Source organism: Gadus chalcogrammus, chromosome 8, assembly GCF_026213295.1.
Source record: "Gadus chalcogrammus isolate NIFS_2021 chromosome 8, NIFS_Gcha_1.0, whole genome shotgun sequence".
NCBI lineage: Eukaryota > Metazoa > Chordata > Actinopteri > Gadiformes > Gadidae > Gadus > Gadus chalcogrammus.
In genome coordinates, this window is record NC_079419.1 from 529,957 (window position 1) to 552,456 (window position 22,500).

Sequence of the window (22,500 nt, forward strand, 5' to 3'; positions counted from 1 at the left end):
GGGGTTGCTAGGCAACAGATGAATGTCCTTGACGGCAATCTGGAAAGCCCTTGGAGGGCGCGTAGCGGGGTGTAGTTAGTGGAGGCCTTCAGGGGCCCAGTGAGCGGGGTGTAGTTAGTGGAGGCCTTCAGGGGCACAGTGAGCGGGGTGTAGTTAGTGGAGGCCTTCAGGCACAGTGAGCGGGGTGTAGTTAGTGGAGGCCTTCAGGGGCCCAGTGAGCGGGGTGTAGTTAGTGGAGGCCTTCAGGGGCACAGTGAGCGGGGTGTAGTTAGTGGAGGCCTTCAGGGGCCCAGTGAGCGGGGTGTAGTTAGTGGAGGCCTTCAGGGGCCCAGTGAGCGGGGTGTAGTTAGTGGAGGCCTTCAGGGGCCCAGTGAGCGGGGTGTAGTTAGTGGAGGCCTTCAGGGGCCCAGTGAGCGGGGTGTAGTTAGTGGAGGCCTTCAGGGGCCCAGTGAGCGGGGTGTAGTTAGTGGAGGCCTTCAGGGGCCCTGTGAGCGGGGTGTAGTTAGTGGAGGCCTTCAGGGGCCCAGTGAGCGGGGTGTAGTTAGTGGAGGCCTTCAGCACAGTGAGCGGCCGTGAGAGGCAGAGAGCCACTCTAGTATAGCCTGTCACTCTCACACCACCCTGGCACCAATAGGTGTAACACACGCACACACACACACACACACACACACACACACACACACACACACACACACACACACACACACACACACACACACACACACACACACACACACAAAGCAATCACATGCACGCTCATTCACACACGCACTGACACCCGCACACACACAAGCAAACACACAAGTACAGGCACGCACATGAGTGCGCGTACACACACACACACACACACACACACACACACACACACACACACACACACACACACACACACACACACACACACACACACACACACAGACCCAGAAACACACACAGACCAAGAAACACACACACGCTGAGTACTGGTGTGTCTGGACTATTACGATGCGGAGCCCGCTGTGAAACTCATCCTGGCTGCCCGACAGCGACCTGATAGCTGTGAATAACTGCCCCTGCCGGCCGTATCTACGTCCCTCTGCTCTGGACCCCTCGCCTCCATACAGGGGAGCCACAAGTCGGGGCAGAATGGCGGTATAAACACCTACATTGGCCTCAGTTTTGTGGATATTGAAAGTAATTCATCACGGGCCCCTGAGATAAATGGTTTGGCTCCGGGTTGTACCAGCTGCCTGCTAGGAATTGATTACACTGTTGGGATCTGGAATACAAAGTAAAATATTGTTTAAAGCCGGGACTTGAAATGCTTTTCTTAATCTGCATTGGAAAGTTGAAGGTATCAAATTGATCAAACTCTGTGTGTGTGCTTTTGTGTGTGTGGATATTGAGAAATCATTTGTAATTACTGCATGTGTGTTAGTGTGTGTGTTTGTGTTGAAAATTGTGTATGTGTGTTTGTATGTGTGTCGTGTGCGCGTGCGGGTGCGGGCGTGTGGATTCTAATTCAAAAGCGTGTGCTCTTTTAGATTTGGCAACTGATTTCCCTCATAACTGTGTGTGTGTGTGTGTGTGTGTGTGTGTGTGTGTGTGTGTGTTCCCCTCCAGCCCTGTTGACGTGTCGTCCAGATGAGTTCCAGTGCGGCGACGGCTCCTGTATCCACGGCACCAAGCAGTGCAACAAGGTCCACGACTGCCCCGACCACAGCGACGAGAGCGGCTGTGTCAACGGTGAGCTCCGTGGGTGCTATGAAAGGCGCGACGTACATTCTCTTAACTGCATTTCTAACCAGTGGCCGCTGAAAGCGCTTCCCAATATTGCCTGACGCTCACCCATTCACGCACACATTCACCCACCGACGGCAGCTTCAGCCACGCAGGGCGACAGCCAGCTGGTCAGGAGCAGTCAGGGTGAGGCGTCTCACTCAGGGACACCTCGACACTCAGCTAGGAGGAGCCGGGGATCGAACCAGCAACCTTCAGGTTACCAGCCGACCCGCTCTACCTCCTGAGCTAATGCCGCCCCTAAATTCAAGTTATTATTAATATTAATATTAATAATAACGGTAGGCAGAGTGGGTCATGAAGTGCAGCTGGGACACAGGACCTGACCTTTAGGAGGGCGGCCATCCAATTAAGCTTTGCACTTCGTTACATCTGCAATCTGCTCTCCAGCGGGCAAAGCAGGACGTTCAGGACGTTGGCCGTTTGATGGGGTTATATCTGCGGCAGCAGACGTATTTAGTTGCAGGCGTATTTTTCGAAGTCGAAGGGCGATTGGTCCTTCGACTCCTTCCAAATGCTGTTTTCATTCATACTACCGACTCCTAACAGTTTAGTTAGTTTGTTTACTGTCTTCTGGAGACGAGCAGCAATGGCGCCTAATCAAGTCTAACATCTCCCCGGATTCTAGCGTTGGCCCCGTCCACAGAAATGCATTTTACGCCCTCTTCCTCGAGCGGTGTACTCCGGTTAACGCGGAGCGAAAAAGAATAAGCCGAAGAACAACGGACAGCTGCAAAGAGTTTGATGAAGAAATATCTGAAAACTTTTGACGTGAACGGACAGCGGAAGTCCCGCCCTCTCATGGCTGAACCTATGAAACGTAACCGGACATCCCTTCCTCAAAAGCACGCCCGGAAGTCCCGCCCTCTCTGCGATAAGGATCCCCCGGCTAGGAGTTTGCGCCACCATTGCGATGTGGAGGCTCCATGGTCGCCATGGCAACCAGCCGGACTGTCACTCATCGTTACGGGCCCACTGACTCAGTGCTTCCCCCTCACCAGCGCTGTCTCGGCTCTGGACTCTCTGCTCCGCCCGTTTGTGTTCTGTGCTCGTTCTCCTCCTCCTCCCTGCCCCCGGCTGCAGGCGAAGGCCCGTGAGATAGCGCTCTCTGTTTCTTAAACGTTAGAGAAAGACAGAAAGAAACGCCTCGTCAACCCCCGCCGGACAGCGTGAGACACGGACACGCCGACCCAGACACAGTTTGCATTCCACTTGTTTTCCTGCTTTCTCTTGTTTCACGCGGCGCTCTGCTTCTCTAGTCGTCTGCTGGTTCCTGTAGGGCCTTCTTCAGCTGCATACCCCCAGCCCCCCCTACGCAGTCCCTAATGACTGGACCTCATGCACAGAAGGAAACGATTCCACCTCAGACGTGTTGCAGCCACTAAGGGACTAGACGTTAACTAGTCCTGTGCCTCATGTAATGCAACTAAGTGACTAGACGTTAACTAGTCCTGTGCCTCATGTTATGCCACTAAGGGACTAGACGTTAACTAGTCCTGTGTCTTGTGTTGCAGACTAGATGTTATATAGTCCTGTATCTTGTGACTAGACGTTAACTAGTCCTGTGTCTTGTGTTGCAGACTAGATGTTATATAGTCCTGTATCTTGTGACTAGACGTTAACTAGTCCTGTGTCTTGTGTTGCAGACTAGATGTTATATAGTCCTGTATCTTGTGACTCGATGTTAACTAGTTGTGTGTCTTTTGTTGCAGCCATTAAGTGAATAGATGTTAACTAGTCCTGTGTGTTGTGACTAGATGTTAACTAGTCCTGTGTGTTGTGACTAGATGTTAACTAGTCCTGTGTGTTGTGACTAGATGTTAACTAGTCCTGTGTGTTGTGACTAGATGTTAACTAGTCCTGTGTGTTGTGGCTAGATGTTAACTAGTCCTGTGTGTTGTGTCTCAGCCACTAGGTGTGAGGGCCCGCTGAAGTTCCTCTGTAAGAACGGGGAGTGCATCGACAGCAGCAAGGTGTGTGACTCTGTGAAGAACTGCAAGGACCGTTCAGACGAGCCAAAGAAAGAGTGTGGTGAGTGGACCCACTGGGTCTCCCTCCATGTCACTCTCTCTCCATGTCTCTCTCTCCCTCCATGTGACTGTCTCTCTCCATGTCACTCGCTCTCTCCATGTTTCTCTCGCTGTGCCATTCACTCTCTCTCTCCATGTTTCTCTCTCTCTCCATGTCACTCTCTCTCTCCATGTTTCTCTCGCTGTGCCATTCACTGTCTCTCTCCATGTCTCTCTCTCTGTGCCATTCACTCGCTCTCTCTTGCTCTGTCCGTTCAATTCAAAAGAACTTCAATAATTGGCCTGGGAAACGTAAAGTTTCATTTCCTCTTGCTCTATCTGAAGCTCGCACACACACTGACAAACACTGACACGCACACGCACGCACGCACAAGCACACACACACCCATATACAAGTTGACAAACACACACACACGCTGCACACACACATGCACAAACACTGGCATACTCTACACTGACACGCGCACGCACGCGCACACACGCACGCACACACATGCTCACACACACTCATTCCATTTCATATACCCCTGGTGCATGACGTTTGAAGATTATAAAAATAAACCCCTTTGAACTTTAAAGAGTTTATCGATTGCATTATGTATGGTGTTCTGCTGGTCGAGCAGTTCTCCTCCCTCTCCCTGCTCTTCCCTCCTGTAGCGATTTAACATCCACTGGAAACCGCCGTCTAACCTGGCAATTACTGAACTTGTGCTTTTGCCAAAAAGTGTGTGTCTGTGTGTGTGAGGGTGTGTTCCTTTTGCCTCAGCCTCATTTAACGAGAGTGTAACTGTCGATGAATTCAGCGGCTCATGCAGCAGCCGTAATGGTGCCCCCCCCCCCCTCACTAAACTCACAGACTCTTTTGTGGCGCCGTGCATTTCAAAGAAGCCTTCTGTAATTAGAAGCAGGCTCTGTTGATTACGGGAGTCATGTTCGTTTGTGCGCATCCCAAATACTACGACTTATACTCCTCTCATGCCGTCCCTCTCACCCTTTTGTTTCTTTTACTTTCACTTTCTGTATCTGTTTTCTTTTTACTTTCTCTTCCAGTCCCTCATTGCTAGTCCGACCTCGTCCGCCTCCTCCCACTTTGATTTTACACTCGGTGACTACAGAGCGCGCTCGGAGGCGGAAGACCCGCTATCTGTCTTGACTCGGCGCGTAGCGCTCTCTACACTTACATTATTCCATGTCACAAACCTCCCCCGACAGACCCACCTTCGCACGCACGCACGCACGCACGCACGCACGCACGCACGCACGCACGCACGCACGCACGCACGCACGCACGCACGCACGCACGCACGCACGCACGCACGCACGCACGCACGCACGCACGCACGCACGCACGCACGCACGCACGCACGCACGCACGCACGCACGCACGCACGCACGCACGCACGCACGCACGCACGCACGCACGCACGCACGCACGCACGCACAGCTACACACACACCAACACACACACCAACACACACACCAACACACACACCAACACACGCACAGCTACACACACACAGCTACACACACACACCAACACACACACACCAACACACACACACACACACACACAGCTACACACACACACACCAACACACACACACACCAACACACACACACACCAACACACACACACACACACCAACACACACACACACACACACACACCAACACACACAGCTAAACACACAGACAGAAGAGAGTTTTTATTCATCACTGGCAGACGGGTGATCAGGTGTCTGGAGTCCTACGTGGGGAGACTGCAGGGCGAAGAGAGGCTCTCGCCGCTCCGCCCGCCCCCTGCTGCTCAGCGCCTCCGCCCGTGTCATACATCACATCACACACCTCTCACACACACACCTGCACGTCTCCCACGTACGCATCACACACACACACACACACACACACAGCCGCGCGAACATCGGTTGTGGTGCTGCGTAAATATAACCCACTCCTACTCAGCTGTAGGAGTGTGAGGTGTAGCGAGCGGAATGTTTGGTGGTTATTTTGGGGGGGAAATGACTTCATGCCTCCTCTATGTTCCCCCTTCTTCCTCCATTCCTTTATTTCCTTCTCTGTATCCATCTTGCTGCGGGACAACAATAGAAACCTAGCCCATCATTCTTGCCCTTAGTCCTTCCAGCAGTTCTTGTAGTCATGCCTTTCATTGGGGTTACAGCACTTAAGCGAAAGTTGTGAGAGTTTGTTCAAATGCTTTTTCCAACCTTTACTTGAATGCTCCCGTTTCCTCTTAATACTGGCAAGAATGACCTTGCCTCTGATTTCAAAGGTCACTGTAGCTGAGAGAATAACAGTCACCTTGTGTAGGCGCTCACACGTGTGTGTGTGTGTGTGTGTGTGTGTGGGTGTTTGCGGTTGTGTGTGTGTTTGTGTCTGTGGGTATGTGTGTGTGCGTTTGTGTGTGTGAGTGACTGTGTGTGAGAAGCAGCAGAGTGAGATGTGATGTTTGTTTGCCCAGGGGATCTGTCGAGCGACCTCTAAATCACGAGCAGCCGTCTGAAAAGCTGTTCGGATTTTAGCCGATGCCTCCCCGGGGTGCTGTGTGTGTCAACAAAACAAACGCTCCCATAGTGGTCTCCGGACATTCAGAGAGATGATACATATTTATTGCTGTTTACTCAAAGCCACTATCACCGCGGAGAGATGAGGTTAGATTAGCAAAGAGAGGAACTGAAAGTGAAAGAAAAAGTGGAACTAAGTGCACTTTCTGACCTCACTGCCATGAGGTCAGATTCACTGAACACGAATTGCTTTTGAATGCCTAAAAGTGGGATTCACCTAAGCTGTTCCCCGTCAGAGCTCCTGCTTACAGTGCAACCCGTGAGCACTTCTCTCCCAGGAGTCCCTCTGCAAGGAAGCAAAAGCAACTCTGGTTTCTGAGATGAACGTTGACCCAAAAAGACATCCATCGCAATAACTCTTTCCTTTTGGACTCATTCATGCATTATTCCAGTGGTGAAGTACAACATGCAAAGATTTCATCATTAAACACAGCTGATTACAAAACGAAACCACAGTGTTGCATGCATTGAAATCCACTATATTATTATCATTATTGTCATGTAAATGTAGGCCAGACATTACCCCGATGCAGTGGGAGTGGGGCCTGGAGTCACGCCGAGGCGACCAGTGACGGATGTGCCAGCGCTGCGTTTGTCTAATGAGTAGAAACTCCTGCTGACCTTTTAGTATCTTCTGCCTCTGAGGGGCTAATGAGCCGCAGAGAGGGAACGCTTGGCTCTAGTCCTCATTAAGGTCACCTTAATGTGGGACCTACGTCGCGCTACGAGTCCTGCAGTCAGCGGTCGGGTGGTTGTCGGTGTCACCCGGCTTTACATTAGCCGTAACAACACGTTGACATTCAGGGGCTTTTCCTGTCGTTCTTAAGATGTTTACATTTAGTATTCATTGCATCATCCTATTTGTTGTTGATTTAGCAGGATGTACTGTTCCAGAGACTCTAAAACCAATGTCTCTCTCTCTCTGTCTCCCTCTCCCTCTCCCTCTCCCTCTCTCTCTCTCTCTCCCCCTCCCTCCCTCTCCCTCTCCCTCTCTCTCCCTCTCCCTCTCTCTGTCTCTGTCTCTGTCTCTGTCTCTGTCTCTGTCTCTCCCTCTCTCTCTCTCTCTCTCTCTCTCTCTCTCTCTCTCTCTCTCTCTCTCTCTCTCTCTCTCTCTCTCTCTCTGTCTCTCTCTCTCTCTCTCTCTCTCTCTCTCTCTGTCTCTCTCTCTCTCTCTCTCACTCTCTCTCTCTCTCTCTCTCTCTCTCTCTCTCTCTCTCTCTCTCTCTCTCTCTCTCTCTCTCTCTCTCTCTCTCTCTCTCTCTCTCTCTCTCTCTCTCTCTCTCCCTCCCTCCAGGGTTGAACGAGTGCCTGATTAACAACGGCGGCTGCTCCCACATCTGCACGGATCGACCAATCGGCTTCGAGTGCCAGTGTCCCGCTGGGTACCAGCTGCTGGACAAGAAGACTTGTGGAGGTAGAGACGGACAAACGGACGTACGGACGGATGCGTAATGGACGGAGGATGGATGAGGTCTCGATGGATGGATGGATGATGGACTCTTAAGGGAAACGGGTGGAGGACGGATGGATATAGAGTGAGATATAGTAGACTGATATATGAGATACTCTAGTCACTAGATACTGCAGCTAGATAGGCCTCCCGTTGATGGATGGTCTGGCAGTAGACACTGTAGATAAATACGGTAGATGGATAGATGCTGTTAATAGTAGCTGCAGATGGACGGATAGATAGAAGAGAGAGAGCCTGCCAGTGTTTAGCGACAGACTACTGTGTTAGTATTACTCCTGTGTCAGTATCCATCTGTGTGTTGCGTGCCGATTGTGGCTGCCTCAGGGGGGTGAGCGAGTATTGGTTAACACATGGACCTCACACACACGCAATATACCCTTCCCCCATTTTCATGCGACCCTTTTCACACCGTCGCTTTCACACAAATAGCGAAAGTCTGTTCTCTGTGAGAGTGAACGCTTCTGCTATTCTCAGTCCTATCTCCAACTCCCACTTGCTGCCCGTCAGGATGATGTATTCATCTATGGACGACACCGAGGAGTTAGGGCGGCTGCCTTGGCCGCAGCATTGTCGTCATTTCAATACAAACATCCTCAGCCACCAACACGCCCACAGACATCTCTGATGCGTCTGCCGAATGGATGTCTTTATGTTGGTGTTCGTCTTCCTCTGTACGCCGTTCGTCCCTTCGCAACACCTTTTTCACTTCTATTATCACACATACAGATAGACACTGAGCTTTATCGGCATGGGGCTGAACAACAAAACAACCTTCTACTTGTGTCTTCTTCTTCATCTTCTGCTTCGTTTTCTTTGTCTTCTTTGTCGTCTTCCTCTTATACTTCTCTCTTCCTCTTCCTCTTCTACTTCTTCTTCTTCATCTCCCTTTATCTTTCCCTTTTTCATCTCCCTCTATTCTTCTTCTTCTTCTTCTCCCTCTATCTTCTACTTCTACTTCTTATTTTCTTCTTCTTCATTCCCTCTATCTTCTAATTCTTCTTCCTCTGCCTTTATCTCCTCCTCTTCCTCTGCCTCTTCCTCCTCCTCCTCCTCCTCCACAGACATTAATGAGTGTGAAGACCCGGCAGCGTGCAGCCAGATGTGTGTCAACTACAAGGGGGACTTCAAGTGTGAGTGCTACGAGGGCTACGAGATCGACCCCGTCACCAAGACCTGCAAGGCCGAGGGTGAGTGCGCCGCTGAGCGGGGGCCGCTGAGCGGGGGCTGCTGAGCGGGGGGCTGCTGAGCGGGGGGCCGCTGAGCGGGGGGCCGCTGAGCGGGGGCTGCTGAGTGGGGGGCCGGGCGGCGTTTATCGTCTGCTCTCCTTCTCCCTCTTTACGTACCGAGGGGAAATTAGCTTTGGGGAGGAAGAAAGAAATATTAGTCCGATGTTTGGAGTGCTCCAGTGTGTTCGGTGTCTTTGATTCATATCCCAAAAGCTTCAAAATAAATACCCCCAAAAAAGAAAGCATAAAGATGGCTACATTACAAAATAGTCTGACAAATATATGATAGAATGATGTTTATCCACAAAACACGTCCCTCGCGTGCCGTGAGCTGGCTTGTTAATTTTTCAAAAATAAATCAAAAAGCCATTCCCATGGCAACTAGCATCTCTCCGGAGCTTCGCTCAGAGCGCCCTCCTCACCTCCCCGCCTGGCTGCTGAGGAGTGACCCCAGGACGGGCCGGGCGTCAGAGGCTGAGAGCCCTCAGCCTCTGACGCGGGGGGTGTTGATCGAGCGGAGACCCAAGGCCTGACCTCTACTGTCAGCTGGCTTCAGAGAAGTGACGGGGAGACGGCCTGCAGCCCCTCTGGGAGCTAGAGACGGCGGTCTCACCAACGGACGGCTGCTCGTTCCATCCCAGGCTTCCCTACCAAGTGGAGAACAGAAGGAGCTGGCTCACGTGGTTTTAGTGTATGAATGGGTGGATGTGAGGCATTGGGAGGGCTGGGCGATATGACGATATCATACCGTGGACGATATGAAAGTGTCTACCGGGAGAGATTTGGCCATATCGTTTATACCGAGAGAGAAAAAAAAAAGAAAAAAATTGCACTGCACTGACTGAAGCAAGGCAGGTGTGAGACTCACCTGTTAACTTGAAAAAAAATCTCATTTGTATTGAAGAAACAGTTCTATTTTTACCACCAGCTATTTGCACAGCACATACCTTTATTTTATAAGTGTATAATTAGTATTTAAAATATTTGTGTGATGCTGTGATTTTTATTTTATATTACACTGCACTGACTGACAGCCAGGCAGGTGTGAAGCACACCTTTAAAAAAAAAAAAAATGTTATTTGTATTGAAAAAACAGTTCAATATTTACAAGATGTTTGCACTATATGACACTGCAGTTAATGACAGATTGTTCGCTACTTACTCCTTTGTAAGCATGGAAATTCAAGTTCGAAATAAAAGAAAAAACTGATCAAATGTGAAGTATGGTTATTTTAAGCCATCTATTATTTGAATTTACTTAAAAAATACCATATCGTGATATATATCGTGATATAAAATTACTCATATCGTGATATAAGATTTTGTCCATATCGCCCAGCCCTAGGCATTGGTTGTGAAGCACTCTGAGTGGCCACAGGTTAGCGCTGTATATGCAGTGCCTTTAGTTAATTTAATAATACTTCTGCTTATGCTACTACATTAAGGCATTGAGCAGACGCTTTTACCCAAAGTCACCCAGGCGGTTATCCACACTTTCATGTCCCGACGGCGGAGTCGACCGCGCAAGGCGACAGCCAGCTCGTCAGGAACCCTTAGGGTCAGGGGTCGTGCTCAGGGACGACTCTTAGCCAACCCCACTACTACTACAACTACTACTACTACTATTACTACTATTACCAATTATATTACTACTACTACTATTACTACCACTACCACTACTACTACCACTACTACTACTATTACTACTACTATTACTATTACTACTACTACTACTACTACTACTACTACTATTACTACCACTACTATTACTACTATTACCAATTATATTACTACTACTACTATTACTACCACTACTACTACTATTACTACTACTACTACTACTACTACTACTACTACTATTACTACCACTACTACTACTATTACTACTACTACTACTATTACCAATTATATTACTACTACTACTATTAGTACCACTACTATTACTACTACTATTACCAATTATATTACTACTACTACTACTACTATTACCAATTATATTACTACTACTACTATTACTACTACTACTAATATTACCAATTCTATTACTACTACTACTATTACTACTACTACTAATTCTATTACTACTGCTACTACTTCTATTACTACTACTACTATTACTACTACTACTACTACTACTACTATTACTACTACCACTATTACTAATACTACTACTATTACCAATTACTGCTACTACTATAATATGATATCAATAATAATACGTCAAACATCGCTGAGGAATACATTTTCTCTTCCTTTCCTGTCAGTTGAACAGCGCAAGGAAGAACAAGCAGATTAACTTGTTTGTTTGGCTGCGAGGTTGTTTATTTGCCATCAGAGTTCAATCGTCAAATGTAATTATCCGTTTAAAACAGTTTTTGGAACCGACTCATAATTAGGTTAACGTTGGTAGGTAAGCCGTTTAGAGAGGAGGCCCTCTGAGAACCTTTGGCACTTTGTTTTCTTAATATGGGGATTTTAATGCCGCCAGCTGTTTAGCACCGTGCCTTTCCTCCAGCTTAATTAATATAATTACAACTCTGAACACTAGTGTGACTAAATGGAAAACTGTGTGTGTGTGTGTGTGTGTGTGTGTGTGTGTGTGTGTGTGTGTGTGTGTGCGTGTCTGCGTGTGTGTGTGTGTGTGTGTGTGTGTGTGTGTGCGTGTGCGCGTGCGCGTGTGTGTCTGCGTGCGTGTGCGTGTGCGGGGATGTTCTCGGTTATCCTTTCTGTGTCATTTTATTTTAGCATTCTTCCTTTTTTCCGTCCTTCTTCATCTGAGCGTTTAAGGTCCACCACCACGACGCTGGTGTTGTGAGGGCAGCACCCAGACGTCGGCGGCCGTGTCGGTTGGGGTATATTTCCCGAGCGGTGACCGTCCCCGGCAGGGCCGTCCAGCTGGGAGCTGTTATCCCCCCCGGAGAGGGGTCGGCCATGTTGTCATCGGAGCGGACAGTTCCTTTAGAGAAGGCGTCTGTTTGATAACAGGGCTCCGCGTCGGAGCTCAGGGCAGAGAGAGGCCAGAAGAAGAGGAGGGGGAGAGGGAGGGAGGGAGGGAGGGAAGAATAGAGGGAGGGTGAGAAAAAGAGATGGGGGGGGGGTGAGAGTATATTACATAAGAATAGCTTCATGTTCTACTGCCCCTGGGGATGACCTGTCTGCTGCCGCTTAGCCTTTAATATATCAGCGCATCAGAGAATAGAGGCTTATGCTACTTCTCCCTATGAATAATATAATATCAATAAAAATCTCATTCTAATTATACTTTAGCGAACCCTTCAGTTGGCTCAGCGGTCGGTTCAGCAGTGTCAGGTCAATGTTCGGATGTTAGCTTCAAGGTTGTTAAGCAGAGCAAATAACTTTGTCTTCTTGTTGTCTACGAAAGCCTTACGACGTGTGTGTTTGCGGTGTGTATGACAGTGTGGGGTTGTATGTCTATGTGTGTGTATGTATATGTGTGTGTGTGTTTGTTCATCCGCCCATGCATAATTGAAACATGTCGAGGTGCTGTTTGTATGCATGCGTGTATCTACATGTGTGCATGTGTATGTAAATACATATGCCATTTGTATGCATGAGTTTCTCCATTCATCCACGTGATCCTTGGCCTCCTCTTGCGCACGTGTGCACTGAGGATCCAAAGCGTGCACGCTCACGCAGAGCCCCCCTGTGATCTGTACATTCAGAGGAGAACGTAACAGTGTAGCGAGCCGTTTAATAACAACACGCAGACGCGCTGACCAACGCAGCCACTTCCCCCTGCGTCTTAATGAAGGATTACAGGCTTCCCCCCATGTGTGGGAGGGCTGGGCTGTACACAACGCCCCGGTTCACAGTGTAGTTCTGTCGGGTTTACTGGGATGTGACGGCGTGGGGTTGTGTCCTACTCCTGGCCGATCAGCAGTAACACGGTTCAGTGTGTGGGCGAGGGGCTGGTGGTAAGGCTGTCAGAGAGGAACCCCATTCCCCGTACCTGCTCCTGAACCACGGCATCTGAATCCACCTGCCCTCTGGATGGAGGCGTCTGCTCCATCGTTCATACCTGAGGGAGGGGAACTCTCCCGCTCCGATGCATCTGTAGCTCTTCTCCTGGCCACTCGGGGAGAAGTTTTATCGCCGGGACCAAATGTCAACATCCATCCTTCAGGCTTAATGGCGGCCAGTTGTGGTCAGCGTAGATAACTGACCTCATCAGCCTCTAGCTGGCTCCTCTCTCCTGTATGTCACCCATCCATCATCATCATCATCATCATTGTCAAGTGTAAGCTACCCTCTACCTCCACCTCCATTCAAAGCAATCCGTGCTCCTGTTTATTTGTCAAAGCGTCTCCTCTCTGCGAAGCTTCGGTATCATCAATAATGTATAGATACTTATAATCCATGATTCATGTGTCAATTATCTCTAGGGCGTGGCTGAGTTATATCTCTGAATCCTGTTTATTTGATGTTTTATGTGTTAACCATGTCATGGTGGTGTTGTTTGGGGGGTTTTATCTACTTGATGAATCACAAGCAGTCACTATTCTAAAAATACAGAATCTTTTCTGCCGAATCAAAAGTGGTCTCAGTTTCGATGTGATGCAATCTCCTTCTTTGACCGATGCTTGATGTGCGCTTGTGTTTGTTTATTTACCTTCAAGGGAAGAGGGAATTAAAAGCCTGAACACTTCTTATCCTTGCAACGCTGCCTGACGTGTTCCTGTTTGATTATTCCCCTCCAAGGAAGAGGGAATTAAAATCCTTAATACTTCTAATTCTTTGACTGATGATGGACATGTGCTCATGTTAGTTTATTCACCTCCAAGGAAGAGGGAATTAAATCCTAGTTGCTTCTAATCCTTTGACTGATGTTCAACATGTGCTCCTGCGTGGTTCTTCACCTCCAGGGAAGAGTGCGTACCTGTTGGTCACCAACCGCCACGAGATCCGCCGCATCGACCCGGTGAAGCGCGAGTACACCCAGGTGGTCTCCACCCAGAAGAACGCCGTGGCTCTCGACGTGGACGTGGCCAACAACCGCATCTTCTGGTCCGACCGCTTCCACCGCAAGATCTACAGGTACCGCCTCAGCCACAGGACCAGTGTTGGGGGACAGGAGGATGTGGTCGGGTTATGTTGATGTCCTTTGTGTTAGGTTGTCTGGATACAGTCGTAGATATGCAAACATGTTACCTTTTACCTTCATTGTAACACGGGGGACTTGGCGTCTGTTTCTCCCCAAAGTGCACTTGAGATAAATCACTAATCTGAAATGAGAGGTCAAGAATCATCCTCAAATCTAAAGGAAACGGTGGAGACTGAATTAAAGTTGTCCCTGCTTCACGACGAGGTTGGCAAAGCGAGAGTGTGTGATAGGATAGCTGTAGGAGTCTTTGGGATATTCTGGAACATCTATAACCCAAACTGAGAGTCCTGCCCCCCCTCCCTCAGAGAGCAGCTCAGCTCCCGTTACACAACGGCTGCCGGTGATAACGGCCCCGCGAGGAGGCTGCCACTGGAAGGCTTCCTCCTGGAGACCCCCTGGCTGACCCCCACCCCGCCGCTGGTGTCAGGGCGGGTCATTAGCATGAGGGCCAGGTGCTGTCGCTCCTGATAAGGCCTTCCTGTACAGCGGTGAAGCTAACCTTCCGTTGAAGCCATTAACCAATCCACCCCCAAGGCTGCCGGGCAGTGCAGGCGTGTGTGTGTGTGCGTGTGTGTGTGTGTGTGTGCGTGTGCGTGCGTGCGTGCGTGCGTGCGTGCGTGCGTGTGTGCGTGAACATTGTCACATGAGCCATTGCAGTACCATTCAGCCATTAATCTATGATTTTGATTAATCTGCCATCTTTCCTATTCCTCTTCATCCCCTCCCATCCCTCTCGCCTCCCTCCTCTCTCCTCCTCCTCCTCCTCACCCCCCCTCTCCCCCTTCGTACCTCTCTAACCCTCCCCATACCTTCTTAACCTTTCTTTACTCATCGTCCTTCTCCCACCCTCTCCCCTCTCCCCTCTCTCCCCCCCCTCCCTCCTCACTCTCCTCCCTCTCCCCTCTCCCCTCTCTCCCCCCCCTCCCTCCTCACTCTCCTCCCTCTCCCCTCTCCCCTCTCTCCCCCCCCTCCCTCCTCACTCTCCTCCCTCTCCCCTCTCCCCTCCCTCCCTCCCTCCTTCTCCCCTCCCTCCCTCCCTCTCTCCTCCCCCCATCCCCCCCTCTCCTTTCCCTCATTCTCTCTCCCCCCCCCCCCCCCTCCAGCGCCTTCATCCAGGAGGCCAGTGAGCCCAGCCAGCAGGTGCCCCTGCTGCAGGCCTCTCTCCAGGCCCCGGTGGGGCTGGCTCTGGACTGGCTGCAGCACAACCTGTACTGGACGGACGCCGGCCACAAGACGCTGTCCGTGGCCTCGGTGGACGGCGCCCGCCGCCGCGTCCTGGTCTCCACCGAGCTCAGCGAGCCGCGCGCCGTCGTCCTGGACCCCCACAACGGGTCAGTGTGTGTCTGTGTGCGTGTGTGTGTGTGTGTGTGTGTGTGTGTGTGTGTTGATAAGGTAAAACGTTAGATCACAACTTGGGTCATCTAGGTTAGGATATATACACTCATGGAATTGAAAGATGTCTGTGTCTGTGTCTGTGTCTGGTCTGTGTCTGTGTCTGGTCTGTGTGTCCGTCCTCCTGAGTCATTCCCCATTTCTCCAGACTGATTCATTCACCCTGAATATGGTCTGACAGTGCTACTCATGTCCGGGCTTTGCCATGCAGATCTGGGGTGGTCATTCATTCTTTATATGAATTTTATTTATTTATTTGCCTTGTTCCGAGTGGACACAAGCGATACACAAAAATGAAGTATTGTGGATCCAAAAAGTATTGAGAGTTGACTTTTATTCTGGAAAGACTTTAAACGATATAACTTTGCACCTTGACTCTTCATGACTAAACAGACAAATAAACCTGAAATGGATGCTCATTTATCACCATGGTGTCAAACGGTGTTATAAATACTGTCTCACCTCATCACATCCAATCTAGGGATCTTTGTATGAGCCAGCCGCGCAGCCTAGAGATACGTCTCCCTAGTCTGATGAACTGCGGCGATGATGAAAAGAGGGATACCAAAAATAGAACTTATCAGACCCAGATGTCTTCGTTGTATCACTGTTCCAAGACATGACTGCCGCGCAGTGTAGACCAGCACAGACACGTCAACATCCTCATCCCAAACATTTAGGATCCCCTGAAAAAGCACATTCTCAAAGCCAACTGCCCCTTATGTTATGCTTGGATTGGGGTTATGTTGTGACTTAAACGTACTGGTCCAACACTCATATGATGAGCTCTCCTGCTCAGGTGTTGTGTGAATGAATGTGGTTAAAAACACCTGACCTGTTATGTGTAATGTTATGATTGTGTTTTGTCTAGATGAAATGTGATGTTATATGTAATGTTGTTTGCTTGTTCTGAGGTTGGATTACCTGGATTATTACCTTGATCATGTGTCATGTTATGATTGTAGTTCTGTCTAGGCTACATGTAATGTGTCCTGTTGTGATTGCGGTTCTGTAGGCTATGTGTAACGTTGTGATCGTTGGTTGTGTACTGTAGGCTATGTGTAACGTTGTGATCGTTGGTTGTGTCTGTAGGCTATGTGTAACGTTGTGATCGTTGGTTCTGTAGGCTATGTGTGACGTTGTGATCGTTGGTTGTGTAGGCTATGTGTGACGTTGTGATCGTTGGTTCTGTAGGCTATGTGTAACGTTGTGATCGTTGGTTCTGTAGGCTATGTGTGACGTTGTGATCGTTGGTTGTGTAGGCTATGTGTAACGTTGTGATCGTTGGTTCTGTCTGTGCTATGTGTAACGTTGTGATCGTTGGTTGTGTAGGCTATGTGTAACGTTGTGATCGTTGGTTCTGTCTGTGCTATGTGTAACGTTGTGATCGTTGGTTGTGTAGGCTATGTGTAACGTTGTGCTCGTTGGTTGTGTCTGTAGGCTATGTGTAACGTTGTGATCGTTGGTTCTGTCTGTGCTATGTGTGACGTTGTGATCGTTGGTTGTGTAGGCTATGTGTGACGTTGTGATCGTTGGTTGTGTCTGTAGGCTATGTGTAACGTTGTGATCGTTGGTTGTGTCTGTGCTATGTGTGACGTTGTGATCGTTGGTTGTGTAGGCTATGTGTAACCTTGTGATCGTTGGTTCCCTCCAGGTTCATGTACTGGTCGGATTGGGGAACGCCGGCCAAGATAGAGAAGTCTGGGATGAACGGCGTGGACCGGCAGGTGCTGGTGAACAGCCACATCGAGTGGCCCAACGGCATCTCTCTGGGTGAGGGGGACGCCCGCTGTGCTGGGGGGAACCCGTGATTAGATGATGAATGAATGAACGAATGATGAATGAATGACGAGGCGGTGAGAGGATACGGCTCTGGGGCCCTCATCGTGAATGGATGAATGAAGCAATGAATGAATTAACAAATGTTTTAAATAATGAATGATTTAACTAATTCTTGAATGGATCTAATTTGACTGAATGTCTGGCTCAGTGTGATCTCTGAGGGAGAGGAGACCAGCTCTCTGGTTGTGAAATGACACTAGGCCCTCTTATCTAGGCCCTAGATAAGAGTTGATTCAAACAACATGCTTCTGTACTTCATTGTTTAAAGTATGTGAATGTGAGTGATTGAAGCGCCCTTACTGAGGGACTGGTTTGAAGTAGGTGACAGAATCAAGCTCTGCATTGTCTTTAAAGTGTGAGCTGTGGATAAGGATTGATTCAATATAATAGGTGTGTATAAAAGGGACAATGTGACATTAAGGTGTAATCGATATATATCCCCTAATGGGATTTGTGGCATCAGGAGTATGTACTGTGTACATAATCAATTGAAAGCAAACATGATTGTAAGTTTGTGTGTGTGTGTGTGTGTGTGTGTGTGTGTGTGTGTGTGTGTGTGTGTGTGTGTGTGTGTGTGTGTGTGTGTGTGTGTGTGTGTGTGTGTGTGTGTGTGTGTGTGTGTGTGTGTGTGTGTGTGTGTCCAGACGTGGCTAACAGGCGTCTCTACTGGGTGGACTCCAAGCTGCACCTGATCGCCAGCGTGGATCTGAACGGAGCGCACCGCCGCACGCACCTGGCCTCCGCCCAGACGCTGGGCCAGCCCTACGCCCTGGCCGTGTTCGAGGTGGGGGGGGGGGGGGGGGGGTGGATGGGGTTGGTGGGTGGGGTTGTGGGTGGGGTTGTGGGTGTCTGAGTGAGGCGTTGGGGAATTGGAAAGGGCCTGATCCCGATGGTGACGGGTCGACTGCCGACCTGGTACTCCACGATCTCGTTCTGTAGAATCAGAATGGATACGCTGTCATGATTATGGAGGAATAAAAACATAGATAATGTACGGTAAAAAAAACTAAAATATGAATAATACCAACAGCATTAAATATGATATGAATAATCTTAATCATAACCGTAATCCTTATTATACATTATTATTTGTTTTGTTATTGTCTTAAATAATATAATATTAAAACCATAGCCAAGGCTGTCTGGGCAGCATCCAATGAGGCTCTAGCGCTGTACAATGGATAATAATATAATAATAATAATATATATATTAATAATAATGAGCTCTATGTGTTATGGTGGCTGTACAATGCTCTGTAATAATGAGCTCTATGTGTTATGGTGGCTGTATGCTCTGTAATAATGAGCTCTATTATGGTGGCTCTACAATGCTCTGTAATAATGAGCTCTATTATGGTGTCTGTATGCTCTGTAATAATGAGCTCTATTATGGTGGCTCTACAATGCTCTGTAATAACGAGCTCTATTATGGTGGCTGTACAATGCTCTGTAATAATGAGCTCTATTATGGTGGCTCTACAATGCTCTGTAATAATGAGCTCTATTATGGTGGCTCTACAATGCTCTGTAATAACGAGCTCTATTATGGTGGCTGTACAATGCTCTGTAATAATGAGCTCTATTATGGTGACTGTATGCTCTGTAATAATGAGCTCTATTATGGTGGCTCTACAATGCTCTGTAATAATGAGCTCTATTATGGTGACTGTACAATGCTCTGTAATAATGAGCTCTATTATGGTGTCTGTACAATGCTCTGTAATAATGAGCTCTATTATGGTGTCTGTATGCTCTGTAATAATGAGCTCTATTATGGTGTCTGTATGCTCTGTAATAATGAGCTCTATTATGGTGTCTGTATGCTCTGTAATAATGAGCTCTATTATGGTGTCTGTATGCTCTGTAATAATGAGCTTTATTATGGTGGCTCTACAATGCTCTGTAATAATGAGCTCTATTATGGTGTCTGTATGCTCTGTAATAATGAGCTCTATTATGGTGGCTGTACAATGCTCTGTAATAATGAGCTCTATTATGGTGGCTGTACAATGCTCTGTAATAATGAGCTCTATTATGGTGGCTGTATGCTCTGTAATAATGAGCTCTATTATGGTGACTGTACAATGCTCTGTAATAATGAGCTCTATTATGGTGACTGTATGCTCTGTAATAATGAGCTCTATTATGGTGGCTCTACAATACTCTGTAATAATGAGCTCTATTATGGTGGCTGTACAATGCTCTGTAATAATGAGCTCTATTATGGTGGCTGTACAATGCTCTGTAATAATGAGCTCTATTATGGTGGCTGTACAATGCTCTGTAATAATGAGCTCTATTATGGTGGCTCTACAATGCTCTGTAATAATGAGCTCTATTATGGTGGCTGTATGCTCTGTAATAATGAGCTCTATTATGGTGTCTGTACAATGCTCTGTAATAATGAGCTCTATTATGGTGGCTGTATGCTCTGTAATAATGAGCTCTATTATAATAATAATAATAATAAATTGTATTTATAATGCACTTTATATTCAAGAATCTCAAAGTGCTTCAGAGAAAAAAATACCACAAAAAAAAAAACTATTAAAAAGGGGGAACCTCAAAGAAAGTTTAGCTAAATGCTCTTTTAAAGAGATGGGTTTTGAGGTTCCGTTTAAAAAGAGCTGTAGTCTGTGGAGCCCTCAGGTGGTCAGGGAGGGCGTTCCATAGTCTAGGGGCAGCAGCAGAAAAGGCCCGATCACCCATGGTGCACAGCTTTGTATGTCGGGTTTGGAGGGTGTGAGTGGATCCTGAACGGAGTGTACGTGAGGCACGTGTATTATGGTGGCTCTACAATGCTCTGTAATAATGAGCTCTATTATGGTGGCTCTACAATGCTCTGTAATAATGAGCTCTATTATGGTGGCTCTACAATGCTCTGTAATAATGAGCTCTATTATGGTGTCTGTATGCTCTGTAATAATGAGCTCTATTATGGTGTGTATGCTCAGTAATAATGAGCTCTATTATGGTGGCTGTATGCTCTGTAATAATGAGCTCTATTATGGTGTGTATGCTCAGTAATAATGAGCTCCATGTGCTATGGTGCTGCTACGGTACGGTGATCCTTCTGCAGCACTGAAGGAGGACGTTACCCTAACTGACTGCAGCGTTCTCTGTTCCTTTGCTGTGGTCAAGTTTAAGCTCTCAGCCCCATGATACACCACCCCTGTCTCCACCATCACCTCCACCTCCACCTCCGCCAACATCCTCCCCAACAGCCAACGCCTCAACCCTCGTCTTCATCGTCAGCGTCATCATCATCTTAATAAGCGTCATCATCTCATCATCTGTTTCATAACCCTCCTCTGGGAACACTGGTCTGACTGGGAGGCTGGCTAGGTATGACTCACATGGATGGACATGTAGAGAGCTGCCCAGAGCAACACGCGCGCACGCACGCACACGCGCGCACGCACACACGCACGCACGCACACACACACAGAAACATGACCACACATATACACACAAGCACACTCACAGAGCGCACACACCGTAATGGTGGGTGTTGGGCAGAAGCCATTCTTTAATGGTTGCCAGAATAAACCCTTTAACTGCATATTTGGTCTCGGGCAAAATAGCGAATCGGATGTGATTATGCTGCGGTGTGTGTCTGTGTAGAAGGTTGTGTGTGTCTGTGTAGAAGGTTGTGTGTGTCTGTGTAGAAGGTTGTGTGTGTTTGTGTAGAAGGTTGTGTGTGTTTGTGAGGGAGAATAGGATGAGGTGAATGTGGTGGGTGTTTGTAGTGTTAAGTAGTGAATGCAATGGCTGCAGTGCAAATGATTTGTGTGTGTGTTTGTGAATGTGTGTTTGTGAATGTTAGTGCATGTTTTCATTTCGGTCTATGTGTCTATTTGTAAATGTGTGCATGTGTGTCTGTTTGTAAATAGGTATGTGTGTGTGTGTGTGTGTGTGCGTGTGTGTGATAATAGGTGTGTGGTGTGTGTATCTGTAAATGTGTGTCTGTTTGTGAAAGGTGTGGGGTGTGTGTGTGTGTTTGATAATGTGTCTGGTGTGTATGTGTTTGTAAATAGGTATGTGGTGTGTGTGTGTGTGTGTGTGTGTGTGTGTGTGTGTGTGTGTGTGTGTGTGTGTGTGTGTGTGTGTGTGTGTGTGTGTGTGTGTGTGTGTGTGTGTGTGTGTGTGTGTGTGCCCGTGGGACCCTCACAGGCGGTCTGCTAACTAAGTGAATCTGTCCCCACTGACAGACCGGTCCCCCCCCCCCCCCCCATACTGCATCGGGGGGGGGGGGGGGGTGGGGGGTCTGTTCCCATGGCGATAAGATTGAAGGACAGCAGAGGGGGATGTAGACGTTAACGTCCTCCGCTGGCTTTACATGGTGCCCCTCACCGCCACTGGTCCACCCGGCCCGTCGGGCCGGAGCCTCGCGGGGCCACAGGGAACACCGAGGGGAGGGTTCTTCAACCGGGGTGTAACACGTCATCCACCAGAACCACCCGCTCCGTCAGTTTACCATCGGGGGACGTCTGCAGATGGTGTGGATTGGTTTACAATTGATTACTAACTCCTCCTGACTTCACCAATCAGGAACCCACGACTCTCCCGTTCTGGCTTCCTCTCTGCCTCCCTGTCTCTAACACTCCCCATCAATCATGTTCTCACACACACACACACACACACACACACACACACACACACACACACACACACACACACACACACACACACACACACACACACACACACACACACACACACACACACACACACACACACACATTCACTGTTTAACGATTGGACGGTACGTTGTAAAGAAAAGCCCCCCACCATGGCTCTGTCACGATTTCCCTCAGAAGCAATCTGCTCTGCAGAGAAATTCCCGTACTGAACAAAACCAGGGGCTGCTGGGAAAAAGTGCAAGGTTTTGCAAGATGTATAATTCAATTCAGCGTAATCAGCATTCATTATACTGTTGGCTCTGGTCTCTCCTTAACCTCTCTCTCTCTCACTCCCTTCCCATTCCTATCGCCCCTCTGCTCCCCCTCACTCTCTGTCCTTACCCCCTCTCTCTCCCTCTCTCCCTCTCTCTCTC

The 22,500-nt window shown here is 48.5% G+C and overlaps 1 protein-coding gene across 1 annotated transcript in view; it reads left to right on the forward strand.

The window, feature by feature from the left end:
* The first annotated feature begins 818 nt into the window (after positions 1 to 818).
* LOC130387128 (low-density lipoprotein receptor-related protein 8-like) overlaps positions 819 to 22,500 on the forward strand; it is a 30,546-nt gene continuing 8,864 nt past the window's right edge. The window contains exons 1-9 of the mRNA XM_056596124.1: positions 819 to 828; positions 1,603 to 1,725; positions 3,688 to 3,810; positions 7,686 to 7,805; positions 8,924 to 9,049; positions 13,972 to 14,143; positions 15,314 to 15,541; positions 17,257 to 17,375; positions 18,089 to 18,228. Coding sequence (XP_056452099.1) covers positions 819 to 828; positions 1,603 to 1,725; positions 3,688 to 3,810; positions 7,686 to 7,805; positions 8,924 to 9,049; positions 13,972 to 14,143; positions 15,314 to 15,541; positions 17,257 to 17,375; positions 18,089 to 18,228 — 1,161 coding nt within the window. The remainder of the gene's footprint in view (positions 829 to 1,602; positions 1,726 to 3,687; positions 3,811 to 7,685; positions 7,806 to 8,923; positions 9,050 to 13,971; positions 14,144 to 15,313; positions 15,542 to 17,256; positions 17,376 to 18,088; positions 18,229 to 22,500) is intronic.